Source organism: Athene noctua, chromosome 15 (assembly GCF_965140245.1).
Source record: "Athene noctua chromosome 15, bAthNoc1.hap1.1, whole genome shotgun sequence".
In the NCBI taxonomy this organism is placed as follows: domain Eukaryota; kingdom Metazoa; phylum Chordata; class Aves; order Strigiformes; family Strigidae; genus Athene; species Athene noctua.
The window spans coordinates 9,502,304-9,524,106 of NC_134051.1; the positions used below are offsets into that span (position 1 = coordinate 9,502,304).

At 48.7% G+C, this 21,803-nt stretch overlaps 2 protein-coding genes across 3 annotated transcripts in view; both read left to right on the forward strand.

The window, feature by feature from the left end:
* Positions 1–186: 186 nt before the first annotated feature.
* COX19 (cytochrome c oxidase assembly factor COX19) lies at positions 187–12,215 on the forward strand. The gene is made up of 4 exons (XM_074919659.1): positions 187–700; positions 845–956; positions 1,891–2,004; positions 11,923–12,215. Exons 1-3 carry the CDS (start codon positions 619–621, stop codon positions 1,976–1,978), a joined length of 282 nt encoding a protein of 93 aa, XP_074775760.1. The 5' UTR covers positions 187–618; the 3' UTR covers positions 1,979–2,004; positions 11,923–12,215.
* A 3,061-nt stretch (positions 12,216–15,276) lies between these two features.
* The window catches only part of ADAP1 (ArfGAP with dual PH domains 1), a 62,532-nt gene continuing 56,005 nt past the window's right edge, over positions 15,277–21,803 (forward strand). Inside the window, exon 1 of one of the 2 annotated variants that reach the window (XM_074919024.1) lies at positions 15,277–15,640. In XM_074919024.1, coding sequence (XP_074775125.1) covers positions 15,556–15,640 — 85 coding nt within the window. In that variant the 5' untranslated portion in view covers positions 15,277–15,555. Of the gene's footprint in view, positions 15,641–19,696; positions 19,802–21,803 lie in introns of those variants that run through there. The other variant, XM_074919025.1, reaches the window with a different exon arrangement.

Consider the following 21,803-nt stretch of genomic DNA (forward strand, 5'->3'; position numbering starts at 1 on the left):
CAACGCTGGGAGGAGAAACCATTTTTCCCTGCCCCTCAGGAGGCAGCCTGCCCGTGACCATCGCTCCCACCCTCCCCATTCAGAGTCCAGTGGTAACTCAGGAAAAAAAACAACTGGTTTTATGAGAAGACGGTTTATTTCGCAGAGGTCGATCGAGCTCGGGGTGCGGGGGCAGCGGGAGCGCAGCGGGAACGCCACCGGCCCGACCCTCCCGCTCAGGCGGGTCCGACCCGGCCGCCAGCCGCAGGCCGCCGGCCCCGGCCAACATGGCGGCCACCGGCGGCGTCTCCATGGTGACCCGCGCCGGGGGCCGAGGCCTGCGGCAGTGACGTCACCCCGCCCGCCCTGTTGCGTTGCCGTGGCGACGCCCCGCGTCTCCCGGCGAGGGGTCTCGCAGGAGCGCGGCGCTCTGGTTGCCGTAGCAACGCCCAAGCCGTTGCCATAGCGGCGTGGTCCCGCCCCCTCCGCCGCGCAGCAGCGGTCACGTGTCCTGCTCGGTGCGCTCGGCGCTCGCGGCAGGCGGCGGCGCTCGGTGTTCGGCTCCCCCCGGCGGCGGCTCCGTGACCGGAGGGACCCGCGGCCCGCCCCGGCCGCGTCCCCCCTTCCCCAGCCGGCGACATGTCCACCGCCATGAACTTCAGCAGCAAAAGCTTCAAACCGCGGCCGCCGGACAAGGGCGCCTTCCCGCTGGATCACTTCGGTGCGGTAGCGCGGGCCTGGCCTCCCCGCGGCCTAGCGCCGGGCCTACCCCTCCTGTCCCTCAGCCCTCCGCGGGCCGGGCCAGGGGGCCCCGGGGCCGCCGCCTGAGCCCGGCGGTAGCGCGGCCCTCGCTGTCTCTTTTCAGGGGAGTGCAGCGCCTTCAAGGAGCGGTTCATGGAGTGCCTCCGCGACAGCGGCTACGAGAGCGGTGCCTGCCGGCAGCGCGCCATGGCCTACCTGGAGTGCCGCATGGAGAGGCGAGTGGTACCCGGGGCCCCCCACGGCCTGGCCCGGCGGCGGGGGGCTGAGCGGCCCCCGGGGCTGGGAAGCCGCGGGGGTCCCTTGGCGGGGAGGGGAAGGGAACCCGCAGTGGACGCGTTCCTTCACGAAGCTCGTGTCCGTGCAAGGGGCAGGTGCCCTTTGTGGCTTTAGCGATTTACTTGGCTTATGTTTTTGATGTCGTGTAGATATCCAGCCCGAAGGGCGGGATAACTGCGAGACTGGGCCAGCTTCCACTGTGCACAACCGTCTTTGTTAGTGTGAAGCTTTATTTTTTTCCTAGCTATGGTTACAAGTTAAAAGTTTAACTTGTTCCCCTGTTTAAGTGAAAAAAACTGTTGGTGGTTGGTTTTCTAGGGATGTTTCCATTCTTGCATTGCTTTGTAATGCTTTCCGTTCAGCGGCGAGTCAGGGAGCTCATTGGGAAATGCACAAAGGGCGTTATTAAGTGCGCGTAAATACAAGGACGCTTGCATGCACCGCATGGGCTGGTGGTGAGGAAGGCTGCAAATCAAAAACCATTTGAAAATCATGACAGCAAACTATAGTGGCACTACGAACGCACTTAAAAATTTGATAAATGGCACGGGTAGAATTTTAGGAAGCTCTTACGCACTCTGTTAATTAAAGATAACCAAGAGCCGGGTCAATTTCTGAGGGAACTGTTATTCAATATTTCATATCAGGAAACAATGCATTTAATTTGAAAACTGCTGTTAAGAAAAAAGTATCCCTGAATATTGCTTTCCCAAAACTGAAGTTTCTGGGGCTTTGCCAAGTGATAGTCACTCTGTATGGATGTCTCGGATTTCTTTAGAGTAAATAATACAAAATGACATGGGAAGTGTTGCTATTCTCTTGGTTATAGACTGTGCTATACAAAACGTTTTTGTTGTTTTGTTTTTAATTTAGGCAACTTATGGCTAACGAACCACTGGAAAAATTGGGATTTAAAGACCTGATAGATGAGAAATCAGAAGCAAAACCTGAAAAGTTGTAATGAAGACAGACAACTTTGCTCCTCATGTATGGAAAGCATAACTCTTAATGTAGTACATATTGTACGTTCTGTTCGTATTGCAATAGGAAGTGTTTCTTGAAGAAACCTTTTTTCCAAGGTTTAATTTTCCTAAAATAAGATTTATTTTTTTTAAATGAGCAAAAGTACTGCTTTTGTCTACTTTCCTTAAATATTTTTTTCCTTTTAATTTCTCTAACCTACTTTTAAAGATCCATAAGAACCTGGAGAAAACAATTATTGCCTGAAATAGTCTCTGTAAGAATACTGAAGTCTTATTTTAGAAAGGCAATCCCCCCTTTATTGTGTAGATATTGAACTACAGATTAATTTTGTGTGGGCATTACTAATATGCTTACAGCAGTTACTTGTCAGGTGGAAATAAAGCTGTTGTGGTACTTGCATATTGCTTTTTATTAAATACTGGTATTAATCCCCATCTTTGGGATGATCTTCTCACTCTGCTATAGGAAACACTTGGGTACTGGGGTTGGGCAAGTATTTTTAGTTCCAGACACCAATCAGATAGTGATTCTGCTTTTATTTATCATGCCAGCAGTGTTCACCCAACTTTATTTCATCATTTAACTGGGAATCTATCATTATGAATATATTAATTTTTGCAAGTAGAGCTGCCATATGGTTTTTTTGTATCTTTATGGTGAAATTGGCATGGAGACAGGAAAGGTATTTGTGTTCTAAGTAACAGTAAAATGTACATATAAATGTGATTGGACAGTTTTTTAAAAACAAATGTTTTATGTTAAAAGCCGGGGTAGATCAAGAGTTTGCTATCTCAGAAATACAGTATTTCTTTCCAGAAAACGAAGCTGTGGCCCGTACATTGCGAAGATAATGTGGGGGGCTGTACAGGAGGTGAGCCATTGGGGCTGAGTATGTTTTTAAGCTCCCTGATAGGTGTTTGTGTAACTTAACTATGTATTATCAGAGCCAGTGGTATTTCTCTTGCATATACTAATGCAAATGAGTCTTCTTATTTTGGCTTGAACTGAGTATTAATTAATTTTGCCTATTTAGCCACATAAGAATATGTTTGAAGCAGGCAGTAAGTTTGTAAATCTGCTGGATGTATTTTCCACTGTATTTCCTGCCCTGTCCTCCCTGCTGCTTTTTCTTCTTTTTTTAACCCAGTGAATCATTTTTCTGTGTATCTGGCTCTCGGACAGCAAGCTTTAGGGTCAGGGGCTGCAGATAGTGATACACACACACAGTTTGCAGTTCTCCGACACTTTCTCCTTTATTTGGCGTCCTCTGATACATCTCACCTCTCCCGCTGTCTGCTATTATTCCTTTTGCTTCTGCTTCTTTCCACTGTGCATCTGTTCACACAGAGATCCAGGAAAGGGTAAACGAACGTTTTCTGCTCTTCATATTGCTGGTTGGAGCTGGTATTTAAATTGTCGTTCGGGTCTAATCTGATTGAACAGACTGCACATAGTTCAGAGTGGGTTCCTGTTTGAAAAGAATGTTCGCTTGCTGCTGCATATTTTTATTCTACTTCATTCTACTGTTTAAATTATATCCTTTGGTGAGATTAGTACATTTATAGAGAAGAAAGCAGAGATTTTATTGCTGAAACAGATATTAAAAGACTTTATATTAAACCACTGAACAAGAGCTTTCTTTCAGTGATACCAAGTAAGAATTATTAAAATAATCTCCAGCATCTTCAGAAGAAAGAAATCAAATTTCATGCCTCTGTGCTCCCTGAAAATTATAAGTTGAAGTGAGTCCCTGGTAGGTATGAAAGAACCCACCAGTGGTGGTGGAGTAATCTGGGCTGCTATCAGTGGTGGTTTCATCTTTTGGATGTTACTCTGCACTGTTGTTTGGCCAAAGAGTTCCTTCATGAGTTAGATGCATGTTTTTCCTGAGATAATTGTTACTGACTCTGTCCTCCAGGTGATTACAGAGTAAAAGGGGTGAAGTTTTTGAAGTCTTGAGTGACTGAATGTTGACTGTTAGTGTGCTGGAGTGATAGTTGCTATTTAAATGAAATGTCTCAGATTACACACTGATAAAGAGACCACTGGGGACTCTCTCTTTGTATAGTGACCAAGGCCCAAATTTTGGACCTGCTGCAGAAGGGATGGTGGGGGGAAAAAAGCAGTATCAAGAAACTTGATGGCATGCTGAAGTGAACAGTGCTCTGTACTAGTTGTAGGCCTGGAGTCCTCCTGTGGTGGTACAGCGATGCAGCCAGCACAACCCTAGTAGCACAGACTGTCAGTCACCAAAATGGCCAGAGCACGCTTCATCCTTCACAAAATAACTACAGAAACAGTAATTGCCACTCTAATAGGGAGCGCTGGGGTGAGAGGTTTGCACTTTTCACCAGCCCCAAGAAAATAACATCTTCATCCTGTCCAGATCCATGGGCACATTTCATCCTGCCTCCCAGCACGGTGAGTCAGCTTCATAGCGCTGTCCCCTTCATGCCAGGACAAGAAGAGGGCTGTGAGTGAATAGCTGAAAACTCGGGGAATTGGCAGGGACACGTATTTCCTGGCTGTAAGGCATTGGCTGGAGAAGAAAGTACGTTAGTGGAGCTGTGAGGTGAGCTAAGAGCTGGTGAGGGCCATCGGTTCATCTTGTTTGAGATCTAATGCAACGGAGAAGTGGTGGCAAACCAAGTCATTAATCAGTGCCGAGCCTGGGGTCAAACAGTTTTCCAAACTTGCTCTATGGGACAAGTCCCTGCAACACCAGAGTCACCTGGGAGAAGAAAAGTCCCAGAATGCTCTTCAATTTATTCCCGCCAACATATAGATTGTTAATTAAAGCCTTTCCATAGAAACATCTTTATTTTAGCCTTGCTTAGGGGATCCTGGTTTATTCTCCTTTAAGACAACAGCAGTGTGTAAGCCGAAGGAAAGCTGTTTGTAGTTACCTCTCCTGTTCCCATACCAAGGAGGAACCTCTCCAGAAGCCTGACATGAAGTTGGGAAAAATCTGTATTTGGGGAAACACGGAGCTGAGGCGAGTGTGCAGTGGGGGAGGCACTTTGTCGGGGCGCTGGTTCCTTTATGGAGCTCATTGGAGTTGAGCTGTGTGTGGCACCGGGAGCGGGGCGCGTCCCACACGAGTGCATTAACCTTCACGGGAGCAGCCTGCCTGCATGCTGCCTGCACCCGTGCTGCCCTGAAGCACCGCCTGCAGACAGACCCTGGGAGTGGAGAAACGCAAGCGGTTGTGAAACAAGGTTGGGCTGGGGTTGATGTACCAACTGCCAGCCTGGATGTGACTGTACAGGTGTGGAAGGGATTGCCCGGAGCAGGAGGAAGTGTTGGCTGTGTCGGAGCACAGGTCTATGTAAGCTATTACCACAATAATGGAAATCGATAAGCGAGGGCGTTGTAATCATCTTTCCAGTAGCTTTTCTTCAGCAAAGCCTGGTTCACACCATAAGTCCAACACCCTGCTGCTTGGGATCCCATCCCAGGGAGTCCCCAGAGGGCTCTGGGTCAGCAGAACTTTGCATGTTGGCACTTAGGAGAGCCTTGCCCACACATTCCCCCTTTCTTTGCTCAGATTAGAATCCGTTCAACCGCAAAGAGCTTAACCTGGATCACCGCGGTTATTTACAGGGAGAACACTGCTGCAAGCCAACCATCATTATGTCTTCCTGGGAGATCTTGAGCTCTAGGTGTATGTCTATAAACAACTGCAATGACCTGCAGAACAAGGAAGAAATGGTTTAATAAACATTTCCAAAGCTCTGGGCGTTCTTTCATAGAAAAGCTTACACAAAGAGCCTCCTGTTCTTGTGCTGGAAGTGGGCCATGGTCCAAAGTGCTTTTCAGGAGCACAGTGAGCCCGTGCCTCTCTGCTAAGGGGGGACTTGCTGCATCTGCCACCTGCAAGTGGGATACCTGGCATAGCAGAAGGGTTGCATCTGTCAGGACCTGTGAAGTGAATGTTTTTGGGGTTGTGCACAGTCACAGGCAGGCAGTGGGTGTAGCCAGCTGACCTTCATGCTCGGTCCTCTTCCAAAGGATTGTTCCCAATTTGTCCTGCATGCCTCAAGGCCACAGAATTCCTTGTGGCTGGGCATCACACTGAGTTGTCACCCACTTTGTTTCCTTTGGAGACCACAGGGTTGCTGGATTTTGGTGATTAATTTCCTGTTTGTTGCAGCAATCAAAATAACTTTTACTGACACTTTTGTAGGTTTGGATGAACCAGTGCTAAGAGCGGGAGGGAACTACATCAGTTAGAGCAGCTCTGTCGTTATGTCACTCCAAGCAGGCCGAGAGAGCACTGGGAGGCGATGCCGTGTCCACTAAGCTGCTGGAACTAAACCTGAGGTATATGAGGCTACAGGAAAAGCAGCAGCCTACTCCCCATACAAAAAGGGTCTGTAGCATCACTCATTGCTGTAGGCTCTGAAAAGTGTCTTGGGTGTTCTGGTTCCACTGGAGAGCAGTATGTTTCTACATTTCTCATCCACGGTCCTGGGAAAGGAACAATGCTTCTGCTAGTATGCAAGAGTGTGGTCATTTCTGGTAGCATATCCAGTGTCCCCAGAGGTCTTCAGTTACTTTTTTGCCTGGAGAAGATCCCTTTTGGAAGAGATCCTTCTGCTTGGTTGGGAATGTTGCATATTGTGTCAGGTTTCCCACAAAAATCAAAGCTGTAACTCAGATTAATTAAAACAAGACTGTTTGGAAGGGCACATGTAAGGGTCCATTTCCCCTTCCAAGGTATTTCAATGGAAGTTGGATGTCTGATTAGACTTATCCTGGCTTTCTTTCTTCCTCTTAATGATTCTGCTTCTGTGAATAGCTGGCAATGCTGCATTTCCGTCAGGATGCAGCAGATTTTTTAGCTTACAGATTTCAAGACAAAATGCCTTCATTCTGGAATGAAGGTGCCATATGGCTTGAAATGCATAATTGATCACTGCTCAAAATAGGAGCTTCGTAGAAAGACACCTAGAAGTCCAATGTGTGTGTGCAGAGGACTCGATAGACCTTGATGCAGATTTTCATTTCCTGGAACTGATGATGGTACAGGGACAGGTTTTTATGGTTCTTCCTAGAGGTTCTGATGCTTGTGCTCTCTCTCTAGCACTGCACAGACTGTTTCACCACTGGATTGTTTATTCCCATTATTCCAGGAGATGATGGGACTTTGCATTAGCAGACGTATCAGTCTTATGCTTACTGATTCCTGCTGGCTTGGCTGGATGAAAAACACCCCAGACAAGCCTGGCATTCACCGTGTAGCCCAACAAAGGCCACAGTTATCTCTGTGAGTGTAAAACAGTTCAGGTGCGCCAAATCTGGCTGAATCCAGCCCTTACTGTCCCATGCTTCCCCACCTCCAGTGGGACATGTGGCTCCCTGCACAAGCCATCTTTCCCAGCTCCCACGCAGAGTAGGGTCAGTTCCCACTGATGTGGGAGGGATGTTGTGGTCCATCTGTCTGTGTGTCCTGCTGCCTGGTAATGAGCAATACCTCAAACCACCCAGTGTTGTAGATGCTTTTCTGTTGAGGTCCTTATGAATTGTGACAAACTCTGTTAGGAGCAGTGGTGAAAAGTAGCCTTGCAAAAAGAGAGCGTGGGGGTGCATAGAAATCAAGAATACTACCCAGAATGGCTTTTAACTTCACCTTGATGGTTTTAAAAAGCAGACAGTGGGGGGTGCTCCTGCAGCCCCTTTGGGAAACTCAGTCCTTTGACTATTTTAATAGCCTTCTGGGAGTTGACACCTCTGATTTCTGGAGAATTTCTGGTTTCCTCACTGCTGGCAAGCCCTGCTCACACACCTGGTTCTGATCTTGCTTGCAAAGCTGCTAATCAAGGATAGCGTGTGGGAAGGCAGTCGCATAGGAGGAGGTGCTCTGTAAGGGAGTCAGGCCCAGTTTTGTTTGTTCAATTTGCATTTCTCTGTTATCAAACCATGTTCTGGGTTTCAGCAGCGTTTGGAAGCACTGAATCTCTTCTTAGCGGACAAGGCAGAGCAACAATAGCAGTACAGAATCTGGGACACCAGGACTGCCCTGAGGATTTGATGTGATACTGTGTGCTGCAACCTGCTTAGAGGAGCAATCTGCTGCCAGTCTACAGAAGGCTTTTCCCTCTGGGTCACTCCGATACCCCCATGGTAGCATGGCTTGCTGGATGATCAAAAGGATTTCACCACACTGAGGAAGCCAGGTTTTGGGTAGGCAGACCCCAATGAGAAAAAATTTCCCCACTGCCACTCAGAATTACACAGAAGCTGCGGATAAGATCAGTGCTGAGAAAATTGCTGGTAATTCAGGATGCTGAACGAAGCAGGACCAAAACCCCCCATTGATAAATGAGCCTTCCCATCCCCATGAACAAGTACCAAATAGGAAATCCCAGGGGTGTAATGAGGCTGGTTGCTGTTACCTCCCTCGGCTTTTACTCTTTAGTGTGGACGTGGGAGTCACACAGTGCTGACTTCAATCCATGGATTTAGCAGGTTGCTTTTAACCCCTCATCCTCACCACCCATCTCTGCGACTCAGCCCTTGCAGAGCACACGCTCCGGGGTGTTCCTGTTGTTTGGCACATCTTTGCCTTGCGTGTGCCTGCTCAGAGCGGTTGCTAAGGCAGCATAATTCTGTCCCACTCTCTCTATGCATTCGAATTTCTGTCTGATCTAGAGGTATATGTGTAGTGGGTCCATGCAGCCCAATCCCAGACTGGTATCTCTGTGGGAAAAGCCCAGGGGATGCCACAGATCAGGTGTTAACAGTCTACATGCAGAGACATCACTGTGAATGGTACTGGTGAGCTGAGGGTGGGTTTCAGTTTAGTTCCCCCTTCCCCAAACTGTGCTGCAGAGTCCAGTGGAACTGTCCGCTGCCACCTACGAGGACAGAGCACAGAGGCGAACATCTCTGGCGGGAGATGCATCCTGGCCTCCTTGCACGGGGAGGTGCTCAGCATGTGCATGTTCAGCATGGCGGTGTAACAGGAACCAGGTCACCGCAGGGCTTTGGCCATAGGACATGTGCAAATTCTGATCAAAGGGGCAGAAACGCTGAGTTCACTGGCTGCTGAAAAAGAACCAGGTGGGTGAAAAATGAGACCACGTCTGGAACATCTACTGCCATCCTTTCAGCGTGCATGGCAGGAGACTTGCAGGTGTAGTGGTCCCAGCTAGAAGGACTCGTTTGAGCAGAGAGATGCCTGGATTGATGGCTTTATTTCGGCTTATTTTAGCAAGTAATAGGCAAGGGGGGGTGATGTTTATCACTGAAAGTGGAGCTGGCTAGTACTTTAGATCACAGCTCTAATCGGTTGGACTGACTTAGACAGTAAATCACTTTAGCAGCACTAATAACACAGAGTGACGGGTATAGTAAACCCTCTATTGCAGCAATAACCTGGTCCTGCTGGTTCTTTGACTCAGGTTGGTGCTTCTGCTCTGGTTTGTTTATTAAAGATCCTTCACAAAAGTCACCTGGGTGGCTGCTCTGACTCAGCCATTGAAATGGCTGTTCTCCTGCCATTCCCCAACCTGGCTTGAGCTCCTTTTATAGCCTGCTATAAAATTGTTTATTTCTGCACCTGTCTATAAAGGGGTTTTGGCCACAGGGGTCTCATGATGTTGCTTTCATGGCTTTTGGAGCAGGGCTGCTCTGTTGTTGCTAGAAATAATTGCTGTTAATTAATTCTTTGCTGATTTTTCTTTGGCAAAGCATATTGAAGTAAACAAATAAGTGAGCAGCAGGCTCTGTATCTTGATGTTGTGGGAGCTTTTAGGAGGCATGCAGTGACATCCAAACAATCCTATCAGCAGCCAGAGGAAGGGTAGGACATGGTCCTCAACTTTCTGTGGACAAAGTTAATTGGAGGGAGGCTCAATTACCATCTCCAGCTGTTCAGCAGCTTCCTTCAGGCCATAATTTCTAATCTCTTTCTAGAGAAAAAGAGAAAAACCACAGCTTTATTTCCATCTAATGCTTTATTCAAATCACAGCTGTGCAACGTTACAGAAGGTGATGTGGTCTCAGATGCCTGAGCCGGACTGGCAGCTGAAGGCAGCAGTCCGTGATACGAGACCAATTGCTGGGACCTATAATTGCACCATTTTCTCTTTTTCTCTGTGTCCTTTTAAAAAGGCTTTTCTTCTTTCTGAGGGACTGGGGCTCTGCTGTGGAGACTTCTGGACCAGAAGTAATGTGCTGGGCTTCAGCCCCTTGCTCTCTGTCCTATGGTTCTGCCTACAGCATCTCCATCATCCTCTTGGCACTGGGTTCCAGGCAGGTGCAGCCACTGGTTTCCAGGGTCCCCAGAGCAGGTCGCAGCTGGCTGGGCCACTTCCATCTTCACCCTGCAATGGGATATTGTGCAGTCCAGTCTCCCACTTGAATGTCTCCAAGCTGTTCCTGGAAGGATGAGCCATTTGAGCCAGGAAGAGATTAAATTATTGGAATTGAGCAAAAGCAATTTCCATGATAAGTGCTTGCCCTGCGGTTTGCACGTTGGACCTGTCCTACTGCTGTCTCTGACTCAGACTGAATTGATGATGGCCTGCTCTGAATAATCACTTTGACTTTTTCTTTGAGAAGCTGATGCCCTGATGTATGAATCTCTTTGCACATGTTTGCTTTCTCCATACGGAGCTTCCCCAGGCCTAAGCCTTTTAATTAGTTTAAATCAGGAATAATGCTAAAAGCAGTGGCCTAACACTGGCGTAGGTGAATTATTGACTTCATTGGTCTAATTTCATCTTCTCCGACAGCAGAAAAGAGCCCATCATTAGGCTATAGAAATCAGCATAGCTTCAATCAGATGCCTGGTAGCTGCCACTTCCCCCAGCGGCCCCCTCCACATCATATTTAACATTGCATGAAATGGGTCTGATACAGCAGCAACAGGACTGTTGCAGCATGGTTTGTCTTGCATTGAGATTTCCCTGTGTCTTGAAGGGCAGATGCACAAATATCCAACATCCTCAAGCTATCAATTACCCCCTCGCTCTCTAGGACGTCTCTTGGCTCCCAACCACCCTGCCAGAGCGACTAAGCAGCCCCTGTGACTGTACAGTAATTCCCAGACCAGCCCTGGCCAGAGCACGGGTGGAGAAGAAACAGAAAGGATGTCCTGAGCACATGAGGGGCAGGCTCAGAAAAGTGGTTGGAGCTGGTTTCCTTTTCGTTGCAGTGTGGCCGTGAGAGAGCAGTTCTCAGCTCCAGTGTGTTGCAGAAGCCTAAAAAAAAGGTGTTTAAGTCAATCAGCAGAGAGATTTTGCTCTGTGCCCCTTTCTTCTCCTCATTCTCCCTATTTCTTCTCCCCCACAGAGGATCTCTGTGGCCTGGTGTGTGTGATGTTACCTGCATGGCTATTAAATCACAGGAGTAAAGGACTCCCCTTTTTTTCACACTGGTAACACTGAGTTTTGCAACAGAGTTAACCACTACGCAAATGTAATGAAACCCTCATGTGCAAATTACTTTGCGGCGAGACACTTTCAGAATTGCACAATGTCTTTCCTCCTTTGAGGACTGGTGCAGGTGCAGGGCAGCTCTGCGGACATAGGACTGCAGTCTGTTACTTCTGCACCCTCGCATCATTTTCTCTTGCATCATCCTCTTCAACTTGACCAACATGTCCTAACCATGCAGATGCAGTGAGTGTGCTTTTCCCTGTTCTACAGTAGAAAAATCCTACAGGGTACGTAAAGCAATTTGCTCAAAATCAGAGAAACTTGGCGTCAGATTTTCAGTTCAAGAGTTTTTAATTTCCCGGGTCTGAGTTCTCTGCTGTGTGGCATTCCTCCCCCCCAGCTGTGGCCACTCTTGATTTAACTGGATAACCCAGAAAATAAATATCTATCTCTTTTTTTTTTTTTTTTTTTAAAGAAAAACTTCTAGGATTTCAGTTTCTTTTCCTTTTTTTTTTTTTTTTTTTCTCTTGAACAGGAAGCCATACTACAGCGGAAACTAGCTGCTTCGGCATGGGTGCGGGTGGCCAGTGCTCTGGCTTGTTCACACAAACCTCCAGCTGCAAGAGCTGCCTCCCCTGTGGTGCTGAGGAAGCCTGAGGGATCCAGCCTGGTGTATCAGCTACTCCAGAGAGTTTTGCCTGAATGCAGTTGCAGTGGCATGAATTATTGATATTTCTGTTAAGGTTTGCTGTTCACAGAGGAATTTGTAATGCTTCCCCACATTACGCTGTGAATGCGCTCCCGGGTCACATAAAGGGTTGAGTTTAACACCCTTTCACTTGCATGGTTGTGACATTGATTTAGCCGTTTCAGGGCTGGGGCTGCAAAATTAACTAAAACACAGTGTAAACAGCTCTTTCCTAACAAAACAAGGCAGTCTCAGGGTGAAAGGAGCTAATATGGAAGGGCAGGGAGAAGGCAGAGTTATGTCTGCGCATTTTCAGGGTGTCACCACAAAGATGATGAAGAGGTTTCCAGGAATTTCTGAGCATCCTTTGCCCTGACCTCAGAGTCTGGTATTTCTAGAGGCTGCCCTTGCTACCACTGTGCTTAGCACCTCAGGAGATCGCATTAATAACGTCCGTTTCTAAGGCAACAACCTTGTGATTGAGAAAAGACTGAATTAAGAGTGTGTGTGTTTACAAACAAACACATTTTACACATAAATATGTAAGTATTTCTATACATATGTATAGAAATTTATATCAGTCTTAACAAGGCACTTAGCAGTGGAGAGACAGAAAGCATATAAAAGAGGGTGATGTATTGACAGTGACAACTGGTCTCCGGAGAGTTTGGCCAGAGCCTTTGCGAGCAGTAGGAGCAAATTCATTAAGAGTTCCCTGGCAGGTTGTACCCACAGGCAAAATGTGGGGGAAAGCTCAGATGAGGTGTCGAGGTGTCGGCTCCTGTGGGCACAGGCAGGAGGGAACAGTCTGACAGGGACAAGCATGAGCAGCGATGCCCGTCAGCCTCCCGGGAGCCTCTGCCAGCCCTGCCGGGGCAACCTTTGTCCTTTGCTCCGTGTGAGATGGTGAACCCTGGGGCTGCCCCTGCGTTACACCAGCAATCACAGTCCTTAGGAGCCAATGTCTGCCAGGAGAGCCTCACTGCCTGCCCCGGATCAACACTGTGCTGACCAGCCTGGATAAACCAGGAGTAAATCTATGGAGTAAATCTTGTGTATATGAGATTGAATCAAGTCTTTAATTTTCCACAAGAACAAAAGTTTATCTTCAATTCTGGTTCATTTAGTTCCAACTTTTCTCCTCTTTCTCCCCGTCTCTTCCACCCACATAGGCTGTTTGTTTCCTGATGTGAAGTCTGGAGTAATTGGGATGGGACTTAAATACTGAGGACCGCTGTTGATCGACCCTTGCTGGCCCTGTTCTCCTGCTCTGCCTGTCCTTTACAAAACACTTCCCTCTCATCATTGACAGCAGGCTCTGTTGTATTTGATTTTATTACAAGATATAAATTTCTGTCTGCAGCCCTGGCTTCCAGCATGTGGAGGAGGGAGATGGATTGCCTAGCAACCAGGAGAACAAAAAATTAAGAGAATCGATAAGTCTTAATGGAAAGCTAAACAGAGACTTTAATCCCCCTCCCTCCTCCCAGCCCCTGCCCTCGATAAGTTCATAGTGGTGTACAGCATCCTGGCTATCGTGTGAAGAATCCAGCAAGTGCATATTCTGGAAAAGCCGGAGTGCAAATGAAAACCTAACCTAACTTGGACTTTGGTAAAGCTCTGCTCCTGTAAGCATTTACACTGGCAAGCTTGGATATAGCATGGGTGTGAAGAATTAGGGCTAAGATACTGGAACTGGTTTTACTCGGTGAATGTTAGAAGTCAGTGCTCTGCTCCAGGTTAGTGTCAGTGACTCGGGGGTTGAAGGTGGTGAGGGTCTGGATGCAGCAGCTCAACTTCTCCACAAAAAGCCCGTGTGTGGGATTACGCCTTTGGTTAGTGTGGGAATGAGTTTCCAGACATCACCAGCCTACATGTGTAAAACCAGCAAACCCCAGCACAATGTGTAACACTGCGTAGAGTCAGCAAGGAACAGTCTGACATCAGTATAAAACAGTCAAAAATCAACTTGGTTACAGTCGCTTATCTGAGAGCACAAATACAAAGGTCATTTAGGAAAATGTATTCCAGGCTGGGGGGGCATTGTGAATGTACCCAGCTGTGATTCTGCCCGTATTTAAGGGTATATCCTATTTTCTCCTACAAAGCATTCCCTGAAACCTGCTCCCATCTGTGTACGTTTGCAGGACCAAGATGGTGATCTGGTTGTGGAAGTTTTCCAGGAGCTACTGGCACCCTTGTCCTGCAGATGCTTGTGCACGCCCTGAACCTCGCGAGGAGCATGAATGGCAGGAGCTGAGCGTTGCAGGAGGGTGCTCTGCTTTGTTGGAGGAAGCAGAGATGGATGAGTTGAATGGGGGGATTGCTTTGCAAAACCAAAAACGTTTCTAAAAGCAGAGCTGGGTGAACCACAAATAGGCCATATCAGCGTCGCAGATGCACGTCACCCACACCTGAGAGGAAGGTTTCAGCCTGGGTTAGGGCAGCAGCCTGCGAGGCACAGCTCTGAACCCCTCCTTGGCCAGAGGCTTCTCACATCACACCCCTGAGTCACCCTTTAGTCCTTAGCTGGTAAAACAAGGGCAGGAGCCTTGTCCCATCGGTGACACAAGATGCAGGAGTGGCTGCAGCCCTTGGTCCCAGCAACACAGCTGTGATGCCAGGGCGAAGCTGTGACCCTGCCCCAGGGGTGTTTTCTCCCCTGATACTCCCTTGGCATCGTGGAGGGGTGGGAAGATCCCTCGGAGGACTGTCCTGCCAAGATGCAGACATGGAAGGCAGTGGTGGTGTGTGCCTGGAAGGAGAGCGGTGAAGGAGGAGCGTTTTGGAGCGCACGTGGGTACCAGTTAAACATTTACCGGTACCCCAAAAGATGCTAACGTTGAAGAGGCGCCCCAAAAGCATTGCTTATGAACCTGCCAAGCTGCTCGAGCGGTGAGGCCCCACCCAGAGAAGCTGGGGTGCTGTGAACCACAACCTTCCCGAGGCGAAGACCCCCGGCCCCCCCCTCCCCGCTGCCAAGCCCGTGGGGCGAGAGCATCCCCTCCCCGCGCAGGGGCCGGGGCGCGTCACGGTCCCCCCCGATCAAACCCGGGAAGGGACCGCTGGGCGGTGGGCAGTGCTGGGATGTCCTGACGGTCGGGGACCCCCCCCCCCCGCCCCGGGGACGGACGGCCCCGGCGACGAGCGGCCGCTGGAGGTCGCGGGCGAGCGGCGCAGGGAGCCGCCAGCCCCCGGGGCCCGGCGGAAGGCGGAACCGGCGCCGTGCCCGGGCGGGCGGCTCCGGCTCCGGCAGCGGCGGGGCGAGGAGGGGTGCAGGGCGAGAAGCCGCCCCGGCTCGTCCCCCCGCGTCCCCCTCCCCCGGAGGCGTTCACCTTGCGCGGGGCGAGCGGGGCCGCATGGAGCAGCCCGGGCGCGCCGCCCGCCTCGCCAGCGCCCCCCGCCCCGCGCCATGAGCCTCGCGTAGCCGCAGCGGAGCCGAGCGGAGCCCCGCACCGCCCCGCACCGCCCGCCGCCCCCATGGCGAAGGAGAGGAGCAGGAAAGCGCTGGTGGAGCTGCTCCAGCGGCCGGGCAACGCGGCGTGCGCCGACTGCGCCGCCCCGGGTAAGGGCAGGGCGAGGCGGGGGGCGCGGGCGGCGGCCGCACCTGTCCGCACGGCGGAGCGGCGGGGGGTGGTAGGGGTGTCGGCCCTCCCCGCGCCCTGCCGAGGGGTGATGCCACCCCCATACCGCCGGGGGGGATGCAGCGGGGATGCTCCGGGGCAGGGTGGAGGGATGGGGATGCGCTGCCGCGGTACCCGCCGAGCAGCCCCGGCTGAGGTCTCGCCCCCCCCCGCCAACCCCGCCGCCTCCCTCCCTCCCTCCCGGCCCGGCCCCTCGCCCGGCCGTGGCAGCGCTGATGTCATCCCCGGCAGGTCCCCGCCGTCTGCAGTGCAGCCCCGGTGTCGTTAACCGGGCGGCTGGGGGCTCTGCCATGGGGGGTGCCCGGGGCGGCTGGTCCTCCGTGTCCCCTCGCGAACAGCCTGGCTTTTGTGGCTGCCCCCGCCCTGTCAGTGAGCAAACAGCGGGGGAACCAGAGGCACTGCCCTGGGCATCCTGCCCACCAACCTTTGGCCAGCGGTGCCGTCGATGGGCGCCTGCCTTGCGCGCTGCTTAACGCGGCGCAGAGGACGGGGCCGAGATGTCCGTGATCTCCGGAGGGGAGAAGATCTGAGCGAGGAGCATCTTCCCGGCCCGTTGGAGGGTGAATTGTTGGGGTCGGGGTGTGAGCGTGGGAAAGCCTTTGCTCTTGCTGAGCAGGGTCTGCGTGGTATGGTGGCACCTGCCTTTGAGAAGAATCTTAGAAAATTACATAGCAAGTAACTTTCCTTTTTTAAAAAAAAACCCCAAACAAACAAAAACAACCCTACAGAAACACCTAAATTTGTATTAGCTTGGGCAGGATGGCTCTGAAGCGATGTAGAGAAAGGATGTCCTTTTCAGCCTGTCATTCTATAGGTTAAAGAAAACCCAGCGCTTCAGCTGAACCTTATTTTTCTGGCTATTGATTTATTTAGGATTTCAAGATCTATTGGATACCCCCATCCAGCTCATACCATCACCAATGGTTTTATGTCCCCAGTCTACATCTCAGGACACTGCAGCTCACTTTCACATGCTCTGTGTCCCCCGGTACCCGGCTGGAAAGGACAAAGAACTTTCTGCATAGTGTGAACTGCTTTGCAGCGCTGTGCTGCTCTGCCTGCTCCCACCCATCTGCTGCCTGGGGTTGCTGTCTAACTGTACCAGCCCACCCTTGAGGTATCTTGCTGAGCACAGCTTGGGCTTACCAAATAGGTGTCTGCCTAAATTATTCCTTCCCAGAGAAGACTTTACAAGCCTGTGCCATTCAGATCAATGGGGTAATTCTCCCTTGCCCTGTGTGTAATATAAACCCCCTCCGCAAAATGGGAAGTTTCCCAGCATCAGCAGGATGGAGATGAAGCTGTAGGTCAGTAAAATAGCTCACAGCAGGGAAAGAGGGTTGTTTTTAAAGGCTCCAAATGGGCTTATAAAACAACAAAACCATATTTTGCCTGTGGTGACATTTGCATGCAGAGATGTCCTAGTGAATCTGAAACTTGGAGAGGAGAATTTGGGCCAGTGTCTTTTGTAACACAAGATGTGCTATATTAATACCATTCGGCCTCTCTTCTGAACTGTCACAGCATTACTTCCTTGGGACTGGATGTCTGTTCATCAACCCAATTTCTTTAGTGATCGCTTTGCTTCAGTTGCTTTAGTAAATGAGAGCTACTCGCGGTGATGTAATGTGCTCATCTGCCTGGGAGTAATGATAAACTTGAGATGCCCTGGGCTGCTTAACATAAGTTAATGTCTGTAGATAATATTTAAAATGTTCAGGCTGAATTGTGTTATTCATCCTGGGCAAGTGTGGCAGACCAGGTCTTTCTGGGTATGAGATAATGCGGGATAAGTGTCCAGCGAGCCTCCAGAATGAGGTGTAAGTATGTTCTTTGCTGAGGAGTGGGATGCACAGAAGGATAAAGGTGAGAGCTGGAACAGAGTGGACAGCTAGACACTGGAAAAGTACTAAAGCAGAGGGGAAAAAAAAAAAAGTGAGACTGAAAAAAGAGAGAGGGTGTGGAATGAACAGAAGATGAGGAAAGCAGGGCATACTTGTGCTTTCCCACATGTATGTATCATCATAGTGCTGATCTGGTACAGCTGGGGGTAAGAGAATGGTCAGGATCCCTGATTAATTATTGTTGTTTCTCAGGTGGGTGTGTTCCTTTCCCTGAAATCCTCAAGATCCACGATAAGAGGTAGCCATTTAGCTCAGGGATACTGATAACAAAGAATAGGATGGGTCAGAAAGAGGAGAAAAATCTCTATTAGTCACTTCACAAATCTCTGTGTTTGGAAGACAGCTGGGTTTTCTTTTGCTCTTGGAAGTTTTTGTTTCAGAAATCAGCCAGTCAGTGAAAGTTTTTTTTTCTTCCTGCTGTCAAGAAAGGTTATTTTCTTTTGTTACTGTTTTGGTATTTGGGTGAGGCTCAGTAGCCATAGCCCTGAAGTAAGAGCTTGTCCCAGGTATTGTATACTCATGTATATAATGCAGAAGAGCTCGCAGCTTGGCATTGTTGAGGCTAAGCTGTGACCATGCAAAAAATCAAAGCTTGGGATGGACAGGGAGCATCAAGGGAGGCAGTGCTTTTTCTCCCCGGCTGTGTAAGTAACTTCATCCCCTGAAGGGTCATTGCATCTCCTTGGGGGCATCTAGGCAAAACTTGCTGATTGCCTGGGTCTGCGCCAGAATGTGCCACTTAATCGTGATTGAGGATTATTTAAGCGGCCAAGTCCGGCAAGCAAGGCTGCTCTGTTCAAGATGTGTGTTCCCCAGGTTTGTGCACAGGATCTGGACACTTGTAGCCGGGTGGGATGTGGTATTGAATGCGATGAGGTCAGATCTGTCTCTGGAAGAAAAAAATCTGTGGTGCAAAGGAGAGCTTCCTAAAACTCCTCCCAGATTTTGAGGGCATGTCTCAGGTAGGGAGAACAGGCTTACAGTGGCCCTGGCCACAGCAGCTGGGAATGCAGAAAGGATGCTGAACTAGAAACTGAGAATTGGAGTGGAAAAAAACCTGAGAGGTTACATTTTTCACTTGCAGTTTTGGTTGTGGGTTGTTTTTTTTTTTAAGTTTTTAGCTAGATTTTTATTAATTGTATCATTGCAAAACCTTATTTGCAATGTAAGTTTGTTTTTGAATAAAAGATGTTTCAGTTGCAAAAATATCATCCATCTGTAATGAATAATGAGATTGCGTTAGCTATGTTTCTGAGACTGAATTCTGGGGTGGGAGCCACTGTAATAAAGTCGTTATCTGGGGCATCAAGTCCTCTGTCATGACATGCTTCTGTATTGAAGTCGGGGTTCTGGATGTTGGTTTGCGGTGTGTTTGTTTTGGTGGGTTTAAAGATGTGCTTTCCCAGTGAAGACAGCATGGTAAATGCAGTCTTAAGTGCAAACTGAACAATCTTGCTGAATTGCTGGTGTATAATGGCTCTCCATGTATTAGAATAATCTTTTTTTCTTCAAGACTAATGTGGCAGTTCGGCCTTTTTATTTTTTTTTTTCCCCCTAAATGATTCTTTGTCTCAGGCAATCTTTCCTCACATCATGAGACGGATGGTTATCTCAGGGCATAACAAGACCTTGAGTATTTCTCTCTTTACTCCATTTTTCTATGACTTAGGCTTGTGTTTCCATGGAGCGAGAATCATTTACATTGTAGGAGGACAGGGAAGCTCTGAAGACAGAAATGGAAATCCCATCAAAGGGATCCTGCAGTTTAAACCCTCTGGCAGCAGTTTACATGGCTTGTTTTTATCATTTTCATCTTCATCTTTCTTATTTGGGATGGATTACTGGGACATGGATCCTGGGTAACATCAGCCTCAGTGCCTGGGGCTCAGGGGGGATGAGGGGTGGAGGAAGAGCAGAAGGCACGTGATGGAGGGGAGTCTGGTGTCAAAGCTTGGTGCTGCAAAGCCAAGCAGATCTGGTATTTTGGTGTAACAGTATATATAAAAGCCTGAGTGTGGATGGTGTGTGGCTGAGGTGGTTGTAATCACCTTTCCTGCAGGCCCAGCATCTTTTCATTTCTAAAGCAGGTGAAGCTTTTCCATTCCCTTGATGTCATGAAGTGAAGGTGGTGATTAGAGGGGAACACACGACTGCTGGAGGTTGCTTGATTTACTCAGGGTGAGAAGGCACTGGAAGGATTTGATCTCAACCCTCTCCTTCCCCTATCCAACTGATGGTCCTAAAAACACAGATCGGGAAGACAACTGACTGAGTCATCGGGTCCTGCCTCATGCTGTCATCTGCAGCGACATCTCCCATCCCCTCCGTGGAGTGATGGGGCTCTGCCTCACAGCTAGTTCTCTCTCTTGCCCCCACTACCTCCTACTGGAAAGCTGTTCCAGAGCTTCGCTGCTCTAATGGCGTGAAACGGGCTTTTCATTTTCAAGCTAAAAGTGGAAACTTGTTCCTGCACCTTCATTGTCCTCTCACTTAAACAGTGGGGTTTTTTTGTTTTTTTTTTCCTTGGGAATTTGCCAGCCCTTCTCCCTGGTCATAAGCAGAGCGGAGGGGTAAGAAGGTTAAAAAGAAAAAAAAAAAAAAATAAAATCCCGTAGCAGTTGTGTTTAGCTCGATGCCACTTTCAGCAGGGAAAGGGACTTTTTTGAAACAAAGGAGGTTTAATGTGACGGTGTTTTCTGCCCAGACCTGGTGCCTGGGTTGCAGACAGCAAGCAGAGGGGGCTGCTGAGACCTGCCAGCTGAATAAAAAGACCTTGGCAAGTTTAGTGCCTTCACTGAAAAATTTTCCTACTTAGAGAGGAGTGTTGGTGGGAGGCTCTTTGGCTTCAGTTTTAACGTCTTTTATTGTATTTTTAAACACGCATGACCAGGGTCTGTTTATTAATCTCCTAATCTTTTCCCAAAGTAAATAGCAACGGAACTTCAGTGCTGAATATGAGGTTCTCCTGGCTGGGGCATTTAGGAAATCAGCAGCAGCTGAGTGGCAAGCAGAAAAGTGTTGATTGCACTGAAATCCCTGTGATTAGATCCTGTATCACAGGGCATGAGTTACCTTTCTAGTGCAGGGTAACAAAAGGTTTTGCCTACCTTGAGAGGTCTTCCTCTCCCCTCTAATTAGTCTTTATCACCTCAAACAGGGGAGAGAGATCAGAAAAATCTGTTGAATCTCCATCCCAACAAAACACAGGCTCCCACCCAGCTGGTGTAGCGGGGATGCAGCCAGGCAGCTAATTAAGGGTCAGGGCATTGTTTGTGTGCTGGAGGATGTGTTAACAGGGTATAGCTGTGCACGGGCTGCCTTCTCCAAGGGATTTGTCTTGGTCAGCAATATACTGTGCTCTGTATAGTGGTAACTGTAGTTTAAGGCAAAAGGTGGAGCAGGGGCATCCGAGTAAGTTTTTGCTCTTGTTTTGTGGCTGCTTTGAGCCTGCTACAGCTTTGGTTGGTGGCATCTGGGGATTTTTAAACTGGAACTCTGTATTCTGGATACAGGAAATATTGATTATTTATTAAAAAAATTAAATTCCACTGGCATGACGCTTCAATCTTCTCCACTCTCCTTTTGGTTTGTATAAATTGTCTTGTGTCTTATGTTGCTTTTTTCTGCATCCAGACTTTGTTTTTCCCCTCTGTTGGGTGTTCAAGCTGCAGACTTCGTTGTTCTGTGTGCTGGGTTTTCCTGGGGCTTGTGGTGGCAAAAGGGGCTGGGTTAATTTCTGAATTTAGCTCTGTTGCCCAAGTGTTCTAGTTTTGCTTTGGATGCTTCCCTAATCTCTGTTTGTGCCTTCCCTTTCAGATGAATGAGGTAGGAGAATACCACCCCAATTCCCTTTCAATGCGTTTAGTTTAGCTTTGTTTAGTTGTTCAATTTTTAAAATGAAGTTGAATCAAGGGTTTTTTTTTTTTTAATTTTGAAAGCATTATAATCTGTTTGTAAGTGACCAGAAATCTCTACCATGTTGGGCAGGGAAAGCCTTCTAGAGCTGGCATCGGTTGTTCTGAAGCAATGATGCTGCAGGATAAGAGACTTTCTGCACTTAAAACACTGTTATTTGATTTAATATTCCCCTTGCTCCTTGTTAGTTGTTATTCCTTTTGGCTGGACATAATGGAATAAAGTCATTTGTGTGGAACTTGGGCGTGCCAGAGAGTTTTCATTA